The 12,270-nt window shown below is 36.0% G+C and overlaps 1 protein-coding gene across 6 annotated transcripts in view; it reads right to left on the bottom strand.

The window, feature by feature from the left end:
• The window catches only part of GRIA2 (glutamate ionotropic receptor AMPA type subunit 2), a 341,569-nt gene that overhangs the window by 80,889 nt on the left and 248,410 nt on the right, over positions 1-12,270 (bottom strand). For all 6 annotated transcript variants that reach the window (XR_012232424.1, XM_073576524.1, XM_073576517.1 and 3 more), the window contains exons 7-11: positions 10,864-11,031; positions 10,529-10,633; positions 10,094-10,204; positions 6,817-7,023; positions 5,385-5,755 (exon numbers count right to left, since the gene is read on the bottom strand). Coding sequence is in view for 5 of the 6 variants with exons in the window: in XM_073576524.1 (XP_073432625.1) it covers positions 5,385-5,755; positions 6,817-7,023; positions 10,094-10,204; positions 10,529-10,633; positions 10,864-11,031 (962 nt within the window). In the remaining variant the exon portion in view is untranslated. The remainder of the gene's footprint in view (positions 1-5,384; positions 5,756-6,816; positions 7,024-10,093; positions 10,205-10,528; positions 10,634-10,863; positions 11,032-12,270) is intronic.

Raw genomic sequence — 12,270 nt, 5'->3', positions numbered from 1 at the left:
TCAATTGTTTATGTTCATCTGATAAAGTTAGAATAATCACCAAACAGTTCAAAATGTACAAAAATAAATTTCTCACATTTCAAAAAATCAGTGACCAATATAGTCACTCGTCTTTTCAATAACCATCATAAGTTTTCATCTGTGGAGTTTGTCAGGTTCTTATTTTGTTGAAGATCAACTTTTTGGACAGCAACAACCACAACCACTCAGAAACTGGTCAGAGAGGTGTACTGTTTTCCATCACTGTAACTCTCCCATGTAAGAAGGTCCACGAGTTTAGGTAAGGTTAGGAAGGGGCAACATCATTATTCTGTTATCTTTAAGGTCTTCTGGCTAGCCAAGAAATGGAGCATTGATCTACATAAAAATCATGGTTTTCTTCAAAAGATGAAGTCTTTTTCCTGTACTACTGCTTGATGTGTGTATAATGTGTGTCTTCTAAAAGCTGGCAGTAGGTTTTGGAATTAATTATGAGTCCACCTTCAACATGAAAAGGTCCAACTAGCTAATCTTTAATATCACCAGCCCATAGCAGTTCCCCATGCCTCGAGCACATCCACGAGCCAATCTCATCAGTCCATAAAACCATTGAAAAATCTGACTTCAGAAATTCCTTGGACCGGTCTTCCCATTTCAGCTTGTGTGTCTTGTTTGGTGGTGGATGGGTCTCAGCCTCCCTCACCTTGGCCAAGTCGCTGAGCACTGATCATCTTGTAATTCTGGGTCCTTCAGGGAGGTTGCAGTTCTTGAATAAGATAACACTTGAGGATAATGGGGTCCTGGTTGCTTCAAGTTTGCTTCTTCTCAAATCTTTGGCAGTTAATAGGTGTCTTTTTTTCTCAACTTTGCAACTCTGTTGACTTCTTGCAACACATCTTTTGATGGTTCTGTGATTACACCCCAATAGCTTAGCAACTTGGTGAGTGCTGCATCGCTCCCATGAGACATTTAACAAATTTTGACTAAGAGTCAGATAAAACTTTTTTGGGACATTTTGAGGGAAACAAGCAGCCTAATAATTCTGCACACCTTGATAAAGAGTGTTTAACTCTTTAGGCCACAGCCTCCCTCAATCTTTAGGCCACAAATACACATCACTTAATTTGCTTAACTCTTTAGTTTTTGAATTTCTGTTTTTTGCTCCCCTTCTTCCCAGAGCCGTAACTTTTTTATTTTTTGGTCGACATGGCCATGTGAGGGCTTATTTTTTGCAGGACAAGTTGTACTTTTGAATGGCAACATTGGTTTTAACATATCATGTACTGGAAAATGGGAAAAAATTCCAAGTGTGGTGAAATTGCAAAAAAGTGCAATTTCACAGGTTTTCTACCATGTTCACTAAATGCTAAAACTGACCTGCCATTATGATTCTCCAGGTCATTACGAGTTCATAGGCACAAAACATGTCTAGGTTCTTTTTTATTTAACTGGTGAAAAAAAATTCAAAAATTTGTTTTAAAAAAATGGCGCCATTTTTCTAGACCCGTCGCTTCTCCATTTTTCGTGATCTTGAGCTGGATGATGGCTTATTTTTTGTGCGCCGAGCTGATGTTTTTATTGATACCATTTTGGTGTAGATACGATCTTTATTGTTTATCCCATTATTGCATTTTATTGCAATGCAGGGGAGACTAAAAAAAGGAAATTCAGGTGTTTTGAATGTATTTCTCATTACGCCATCAGGTTCTTTTTTATATTGATAGATCGGCTGATTCTGAATGTAGCGATACCAAATATGTGTATATTTGATTTTTTTTATTTTGAATGGGGAGAAAAGGGGGTGATTTGAACTTGTATATATTTTTTATTTTTTTAATATTTTCAGAAACTTGGTTTTTTTCACTTTTCACTTGCTTCATTAGTCTTCATGGGAGACTAGAAGCTGAAATACTTCTGCTACACACAGGCGATGATCAGATTGCCTGTGTGTAGCAGAAATGCTCTCTTGCTATGAGCACCAAGCATGGGGCGGTGCTCGTAGCAATCTGGCAATGACAACCACAGAGGTCTGCAGACCTCTGGTTGTCATGCTCATCCATCAGTCACCTGCAATCATGTGACGGGGTCATTATTAGCGGGATTAGTGACACAATTCCGGTAAGTGTGAGTTAAATGCAGCTGTAAGAGAATGACATCGGCATTTAACTATTTAACAGCCGTGGGTGGATCGTGAGTCCACCCGCGGCTGTTGCGGGCACATGTCAGCTGTATTGATCAGCTGTCATGTGCCCAGAAAGGTGGGGGCTCAGTGCCGGAGCCCACACCAAATAGGGGAAGTCTGACGAGGGCATACTAATATGCCCATTGTCAGAAAGGGGTTAATCAAATAAGAATTTAAGTTTTAACAGATTGACTTTTGGACAATATACATAAATTGATATGATCGAAATACTCACTTGTCTAATAGTTGTGCACACAGTGAATAGATCATCAATTACATTTGTTGCCTATGAAAAACATTTCCATCCCTAAGGCCTCTTTCACACTTCAGTTTTTAACAATCAGTCACAATCCGCCAGGTTTTGAAAAAAACGGATCCGCAATTTTCTTTTGAGGATCCGTTTTTTTCCCCATTGACTTCCATTATTGGTGGATTGTGACGGATTGCCGTCCGTTGCATCCGGTTTTTTTTGCGGATCCGCCAAAAGTTGCTGTCCATCACCATCCTCAAAGATTTCAAAACGGAGCTTGCAACGTTTTTTTCTCTGACGGATCCTCCAGACACTGATTTAACCTGAAATTCTTTCTGGGTGCCGAACAACAAAACAAAATTCTCTCTCTCTCTCTCCTTTTCCAGGCTGCGATTCCTTTAAAATTCTTCATTTGTCGGATCCGTCAAAAAAAACGGACGGGTGGCATCCGTTGTCATCACTACTAAAACGGATCCGCCATCCGTCCTTTTGGCGGATTTTGACTGATGCAAAAAACTGAAGTGTGAAAGAGGCCTAAGCTGTTTTCAATTGGATACAGTTTCAAAAATTGGTCAAAAACATGCAAAAACAAGCTATATCCTAGAAAGAACACAAATATGAAATCTGGAGGTTCCATGCTTTTCAGGTATACATTATACAAAAGTTTATGATTGTTGGTAAAATGTGCAGACAACAATCTATGTAATGAAAAGTATCACTAAGCCATTTTTTATATCAGAAAAGACCCTGTCATAAAGTGGGGCTAGAGCTATTAGCCCCGAGGTCTTTAACTATGTACAATCATTCAATGATTAAAGCAGTCCATCATTTTACACTATCGTTTTTCATGTCATGTGCAAATCTATCCACTATATCTTACACGGTTTAATACGTAGGAAATAAAATCTCATACCAATGTATTTCATTGCCTACAACCAAACCAGTTCCTATGGTTTTTTATTATTCACTAATAAGTAAAACAGTAATTTCTTCTGTAACAAATTGCCTGTTTCTCTCTTTGTATATTTTCGCACTGATGTTATTTTAAGAGTCTTAGTAGTCATAATTTTAGGCAACAATATCATTCTAAGATGTAACCAATATTTTTGTGAAGTATCAGTAACTGCCCATGCTTATTTGTTTTCCAGTCTTGGTTGCAACCAATGCTTTCTAATGGTTGCTATAAGACCAGATGGATGTGATAAAAGTGTCAAAGAAGACTGATAGGTGCTGGTAACTATATTCTCAAGGTGCCATCATTTTCTTTATCGTCTAAATCTAAATTAACTTTTGATACTTCTAGACGCTTGTCAGATGAACACATTGCTGGCCTCTTTCGGCACACACTACATTTGATATCCGGAAAGAGTGGGCCATATTGCTCTAGCGAGATTCCAAACAGTTACATAATCCTTCACTTCCACTACACAATGTGAAAGGAGCTGTGTTATTATGGCTCCATAAATGATTTATATCCAGTCACTGCCAGGGCAGAAAACAGCTGGCAGCATTGGATGTCATACACCTGCCATTTTTATATTGATGAAACCGGGTGTATGTGTCCAAATCTGTGCTGCGGGTACAGATGGATGTAAGGTTTTGTCCTGAGGAAGAGGTCATGCATGACCTTGAAACGCGTTGACTATTAGTCTATTTTGAAATAAAGCCTTGAATAATACCATCTGCCATTCATCTTTATCAGCAGGGCAGATTTGGACACATCCACCGGGTTTCACCATTATCCTCGGGCTTTGGACCATGCTTTTTACACATTGCTTAGTTGCAACAAAACAAGGTGAGCATACCTCTCCCCTGTGCACCCCATGTTTTTAATCATTTAAGATCCTATTTGCGCTTTTTTTTGCTCTCCAGATTGTCTACTTCTATTTTTATATTGGTTGCATTTGCTAAGTATAGTTCATCAAAATCTAAGTAGTGGATGACCCTTTTAAGTTCTGAGCTCTCTAAAGTATGAAAACTTGGTAGAGGTTAGAGCTCCACCAATGTTACTGACATATCCATACATCCCGAGGCACCATAGGGTAATTCTTAAAAAATCTGATCTTTATTCCATAATATTAAAAAAATCACAACAATGAGATGACAAGGCAACGATTAGGCCTTTCCCAAGCCTAAAAATACAAATTTTGGCCAGATAATGCTGAAACACTGCCTTGTCCTCTCATTGTGATTTTTATGTTATGGAATAAAGATCTAATTTTTTAAGGAATACCCTTTGGTGCCTCAGGACCTTTGGATATCCTACTGCTCTGGATTTAGTGGGAGATTCTATTGAGCAATCACAGAATCTATCAATGTTGCCTGGGATCTGGACATTTGACTAAGTAATGTTCCAGACATAGGACAAGGCAGAATTCCCAAATAATTTATTGGGATCATGCTCGGACCAGTTTATAAAAGATAGTCTATATTGCCCCCTACAAGTCAATTCTGTTAGTAGCACAATCTGTAGATGACTATAATAAATTATGTTCTAAGTTCATGGTATGAAGAGGCTTTAGAGGCTATTGTAATATACAGAGTTCACTAATGTGAATGTGAAACATGTTTATACTCTCTTAGGCAGTCAATTGTCCATTTGTCTTCAAACATAAATCCAGATTAGTCAGGTGTATCAATCCTGTAAGTAACAGACCATGACCCTTTTCCCATCACAGCTCATTGCGGCCACAAGGACCTGAAACTGTGAAATGGGAATGCAGCAAAAACACGGTACCCCTCCAAGAAGTATTGAAACCTTGTGCATTTCTGTAGTCTATACATGGTGTATATAACTTCACTTAAACAATGTTTTTACAGTCTAAACTAATTTTTACATATGAAAAAAATTGCATTATGACCTTGAACTGAACCCTCATTGTGAAAATGCCCTCTCCATTGCTGTGAATATATTCACCATGACATCCACGGCAGACCAAAAATGCACAAAGTAGAAAGAGATGAGTAACCAACCTTGGCGAAATATCGCATCCTTGCTGCATAAAGGCACCAAGGGAAAACCATAGACTATTAAATATCCCAAACTCATTAGATGATTCGTTACTTTGCGTTTCTCTTCCGTCTTCAAATTCCTCAGTATGCCATTCATATGGGCTAAATCTGCTCACCAGGAATAAAACTACACTGACCCCAATATAAGCAAACACTATGCACATCCAGATCTCATAGGCTAATGGATCAAGAAAAGAAAACACTCCCGGTTTTGACTTCTGAGGCTTCTTGATCATAATTGATATTCCCAAACTCATAAATGGCTTCGAGAAGTCAATAACTTCTTCTCTCACCAGTGTTATAGTTAATGGAGCAATTGCAATATCAGCTTTCTGCAAAACAAAAAGAGAAAGATTAGCTTATTAGTAATTAATGAATGAGAGATAATTTAAGGGTAATGCATCTAAAAATTTGTCCACAGTGATGCCCAGTGACCGCACAATTTTTTTTCAAAATTGGGGTATAACAATTTAAGAAGTGTGAAGCAAGATGCAGAGTGTGCTGTCATATTTTTTTTTAACTTTTTTTTTCTCTTCAGGTTTTGAAAACCTTTTGGTAAAAGTGTACATGTCATTACTTTAAGGAAAATTCCTCCTATAATCTGCTTCAAATTTCACACATCAATTACGTCAAAAAAGCTGTAAAAATTTTCTTAATGAAAATGCAAACTTTACAAAACAGGAGAGTTTCTTGGAAGTGTTTGAACATAGCCTAGAACCTTTGTCAGCCAAATGTATACAGTTGATGTCCATTCAAACAAGTACGTTGATGCTTTTTTTCAACATAACATTTTAGTAGAGTCTGGCAACTTGAATTTGTATACTTAATGACCCTGATTCGTATTGAAGTATTTTTGCGAGTTTCCAGGAGTAAACCATTTTGAAAAGTAGCAAAGAATTTGAGACCTTTGGCATTTTTATGCTAAACTCGGCCAGCTCTGTCAAAGTCGGCAAAGCATGGGTAGGACAGGACATGCTGATGGCTACCCAACAAATTCTTCAAAATATAGAGGCATATCTTATACCAGAAATTGACTGCAGTCCAAGAAAGGAGCAACATTTCTGGCGAGAGACATGGAGGAGATCACCTCTGATATGATGTGTCTAATACATGAAGTGGTATGCATCTCTTAATAAATTAAGCATAGCATATTTCTATAAACCCATTATTAATTGGGCCCAATATATAGAAGGATTTTCTACAAGTACAGCACAGACATTAGAGGACTATTTCCAGGTATACAGTGAATCAACCCATGTAATACTTTACATATGAGAATGTCTCTATGTCTATGTAGTGCATGATTTTATGTTTTTAGGTTTGAACACTATATTTGAACTATGAACTACAGTATTATGTACATATATTAAATACAGTATGTATTAGCACTTACCCCATAAACTAATTCACCGACCATTCCATTCCAAATTTTTGTTTCAGCATCTCTTGCACCGTACTTTCCATCTCCAACTATTGTCAGTTTGTACTTAAATCCACAGTGTCTGGCAATTTCAGTTGCCAAATCAACACAATATCCTTCATATCGATCATTTCCCTCAAACTGATCTGCATTTTTCTTAAACATTACATATGGGGCTTCCTGAAAAATCAAATCCATTATCTAACAACTTAACCATAACATGTTAAATAATTTATTTTTTTTAAAAACTTGGCTTTTACAGAAATACAGAATGAATGGCTGTACATCCCATAATTAGTATAATTTGGAAGTTAGCATCAGCTTCGTAAAAGTTGTAATTTGCGAAAAAAAAAATCTATGACTTAGTTGACTTGTGCTTGAGTTCTAAAACCTAAAAACAATTAACTATACTGTCATGAATACAAAGGCATTGAGATACTTATGGTGAAAACCAACTGAATTCAATCATCTTTTCCAATTCATAGTAATTTCTTTAATTTTGGAGCTGTTTGTATGATAAGTGTTTTGTCTAGTTTTGTAGCATTATGATGAGTGAAATACACAGGTCTGAATAAGGCATGGTTATAAGGTCAACCACAGCCATTAAACTACCATCATTTAGAAGTTGAATATATTTTTGTTAATAAGCAACTTTTGATTTTTTTTTTTAATGCACCCAATACACAATTTATAGCACACTATTAAAGTACAAGTAGTCTTGTATTTTCAATTTTAAGGTCAGAATACTTGAAGGTTTCCCTAAATGTCAATGCTCGTACTATTAAATTTTAAATAAAATGACAGAATAATTTTTGGGCTCTGTTTTGTTTAGAAAATTTCAATGGGAACTGGTCTCAGACCTTCTCACAATAAAACCTACATATAACCATAGAAATAGATTTATTGCTAGAACTTTATGTAAACTTAAAACCATAGATGTAAAATTTGTAGATATACTGTACAAACGTACATTCCTCGAAAAACAACTACCTTAACACACAGCACATACAATGGTCAAATTTACCATATACAATCGCCTTGGGCCTACACACTAACATATGGATAGAATATCTAAAAAAAAAATGCCACCGCCACCTATATCACCATAGAGATGGAGCAAAGGTTACCATGACCCGCAACGCACCATCGCACCTAGGCTTAAGAGGATTATGATAAATGAACATTTCACAAGACATTGACTGAAGTACTGTGTCAAAATAGCACCTTTAAGTGTGGTTTCATATCTCATTGTTATGCTATCTGGGTCCAGAAAACTTATGCTAGAACTGTATGTGATCAGTATTAATAGGTATAAACTTATATAACTTTACAAACTATATTACCAGTATATAACAGTATACAGAAATACAAGTAAAAATCTGAGTCTGAAACACTTATGATCAGTGTTGGCAAGTCAATTCCATATTGAAAAGCCTCATGATGCAAAAACATAATTAGTTTGTGTTACAGCCTAAATATCACTGCCAATGTTTAATTTTTTAATTAACAAGTTTGATGGTATTCTGAGTCATTCTGGAAATACCATCATTTTCCCTGAAGATGTATTTGCCATTTACAGTATTGTACAATATTGTATTGCATTTCTAGACAGATAAACTGTGCATATGTTCACCATTGTGTTAATCCTAGATTAAAAATAATTGAATCTGTGTTCAGGCAAATGGATATTTTAAGGATGAAAAATATAATGATATCAGTTTCAAGAGTAGGAACTCTAAACTAACAGCATTCTGTGATAACTTTCCCAATAGAATTGCAAGGTTTAATGTATGTTTTATGAAGGAGTGCTTGTAATAGTTTTATAGAGCTGCTTCAATAATATATATGTTATATTGTATATTTTACAAACCTGTGCTTGTGGCTGGCCATTGACTTGCTAGGTATAATATCCAAGAGAAATTGCTTATATACTTTGAAAGCTCTTTTAGACCCATGAGGATAAATTACTTGTTCTCTTGTGAGGGATATTGATACCATATGTCTAAAAATATCTATTTGGGCAAATGTAATCTATAATGTGCACAGCTTTGAGGTGCTAGGGGAAAAAGGTAAGAGGGAGATAGATGACATTCCTATTCAGGTAATCATTCTAGTCCTTGAGGACTACAGAGAACAGATTATGTAACCATAGGCTGCCTGACTACTACGTAGAACTGGATTGCAACATAATGATGTAATTTGGTATATAGGGTTAGTACCTGGTACAATAAGACTAGATGGAATTACAGATGTGCTGCAGATTGGCATGTTCTATATATGTTTTGAAACAAGCTGCCATAATAATATGACATTTTCCATGTTTTAAACAATGTCTAAAAATCATACCAAAAAGTAAAAAAATAGTATAGTGATTATATATCTGAAATACACTGGAGCCGACCTCAAAAGTTACACTCGCTCCTCAGATAAAGCGGGTACCTGTGAGCTACAAAAAGTAAAATGATAAATTATCCATGTGCTGGGGTCCAAATGAACTTACTGATCAGTTAAAGAGGATAAAAATGATAACAGCTTTTACCCTAAATACAATAAGAAAACCTAGTCCCACAGTAGAAAACTATGGAATGGTAATGGTTGTCCCATCACATGGAATTGACTTTGATATAGTTTTGTCGCAGTTCCACTTACTAAAGATTAATTTTTGTGGTTGTTACTGGTCAGGCAGTGATGTTCCAGGGTTGTGGTGCAAATTGGTTCTTTGCAATCCAAACTGTTCTAAGGAAATACAGGGATGTCTACTACAGGTAGCTGTGCTCCAGCCAGAAGCGCAGCTGACAAGCTTGGAACACAGACAATGGATTCCGAGCCTAGTCTGTGTCCAAAGCTTTTCAGCTGCTCTACAAGACAGAGCGTTACTACCTCGAGTGAACATCTCTGGATTTCCTTAGAACAGTTTGGATTACAAGGAACCACTTTGGACCACAACCATGGAACATCGCTGCCTGACCATTAGCAACCACAAGAATCACTAATGAGTAAGTGGAATTACAACTAAAGTGAAACTATTTCAAAATGAATTTCATGTGATTGGGCAACCATTACCATTCTATAACATTCCATATTATTCTACAATGGGTACTTTATTATATTTGAAGGGAAACCTGTTGTCATTTTTAACTGATCAGTAACTTCATTTGGACCGCAGCACACAAATAAATTAACACTTTATTTTAAGTATAGTGATTTTAGATTCCAAAACAGCATAATTAGCTCATCCAATATATCTTACCAAAATAGTCGTGACAATAACAGTTTTGTTTTCCAGACCCATGGAGTCATTTGCAGATAAGACGTCAGTAACAGTTACAACCATTTTGTCAAGTTCGCTCCAGTAGCCAATCTGCCAGATTAAAATAATAAACTGCAGGTAAAAGTGGACAGGCTCATAAGTAAAACATCTATTATAATGTAATGGATATGGAAGGAGAAGAAAAAATGGTATAAGCTAAAAAAAGAAAAACAATGGCATCTATTTACTTACCAAGTGAGTCTTTGAAAAACATTTATAAAGCATTTCAGACATATGTTCTAATATCATTACCATTTTAGCATTTAGGAAATGTATAATCAAATAATTAAACTCAGAAGCTCAGAGCCAAACTATATAAGTATAGAAAATCAAGAAAAGTTAAAAATGGTTAAGAGTCCATTTTGTATATTTTACCTTACGTGGTCCATTGCTCTTAAGTTCCATAATATTTATTGTATAATTTACTCTTTTACCATTTTGGTCAAATTTTATATTTCCAGTCAAACCATCCACTTGGACCTAGTGAATACAATTGAAGAGAGGTTGTTGTATAAGACAAATTACAAAATAGTATAAATTACAAGATCAAATACCACACTAGGCAGCAGACACTAGACAATGTAAGGAGCCATTGTGCTTTACTCATACATTCCTTGGACCCACATCTATGTCTTGTTAATGAGTGATGAATATATAAATCTCGGACAACCCTTCTAATATAAATATTGAAGCAATCATGGATTTCATACCTGTTTGAGTGCTCTCTCTATTTCAACTCCATGGCCCCACGGTACAGCAGGATTCGCTAAACAGTCACCAGCATTTCCTCTCCTAGAGAGTTCAATTCTCTGTTTCCGCAAGTTACGGAAGGCCTCAGTCATCACTTGGACAGCATCGAAAGTCAACGCAGAAGTATACTACAAAAAAATGGAAAAAATGTTTAAATGAGGAAGTTTTTCCCGAGCTTGAATTAAACGATATCACACAAATCTAATAATTATATTTACAGATTCCTTATTTAATAGTCATTTGTTCTACAAAAGGTTTCATCCTCCTTATCAACCCAACCAACCAATCACAGTGTAACTTAATTTTCCCAGAGCCGCCTGGACCCAATAGATGCAGCTTGTTTTATCTATATAGGGGTTGTCTCATCTTCTTAAATGGGTAAAATTGAAAAGTATTTGTAATAATAAGGAAGTTTGCAATTGACCTCTAATTAAATAGAATCTCCAGTCTCCGGAGGGAGTTTTATTTTTGCAGTTTACTACTTGTTGCCTAGGTTATCGGCCACCTCTACAGTTTGTCAGTGGTGAACAGTCTCTAAGGCAAGGGACACAGTTTTTGTAAGCTTTTTCTATGGAGGTTGTAACCTCGAACGCAATGTAGAAATCTACTTTTTTCTCGCCTTGAACTAATATTTCAATCTCAATTCAAGGGTAAAAGCCATAAAATTCATCTTCACTGGAGACAGATTTCCCCATTACTGAGAGATAAAAGATGGCACTTGTTGATCATAAGTTTCTATGAAGACAGGAGGTGCAAGACATTGACTGAGCAAGGATTTGCAAATTGCATGGTGTGATATTGATTTTATTGCTACTATTTTGGGGAACACTTGGCTTTTGGTTGTTTACTTTAAAAATTTCTTTGGGCGGGCAAATAAATAATTAACAGCAATTCTGCCATTTTTTTTACAGTATTCATAGTGTATGACAAATCACATAGTATGATAATAGCTCAGACAAATACTGATGTAGGGAAATCTTTATTTTTATTGAGATAAGGGGTTGATTTAAAGAGAAGTACACATCATAATAAGCAACTTTGATCCTTATTACATATTATTGCTTCTTTTTCTTCTTGCATTGACCTTTAACTCTCAATTCAGTGGTAAAATCTGAAAAATATTTATTCAGTGGAGACAGTAAGAGCGAGGCATTAGAGGCAGACATAGGGATTATGCTGCAATTTCTCAGGTAACAACCGTTACACTTTAAATTTATGGTAAAAAAAAGTTTAACGTGTAACTATTGTTTCAGGAGAACTTGTAGTGGGATGTCTATGTCCGCCACTATCTCCAACATCCTATGACCCCCCCTCACTTCTCCATAGAATAAGTTCTAATTTTCATCTCCTAGTTTACTATTGTGAAA

This window comes from Dendrobates tinctorius, unplaced genomic scaffold, assembly GCF_039654945.1.
Source record: "Dendrobates tinctorius isolate UK_male_01 unplaced genomic scaffold, ASM3965494v1 ptg000008l, whole genome shotgun sequence".
Classification (NCBI taxonomy): Eukaryota; Metazoa; Chordata; class Amphibia; order Anura; family Dendrobatidae; genus Dendrobates; species Dendrobates tinctorius.
This window is presented reverse-complemented; position numbering and strand designations above follow the sequence as displayed.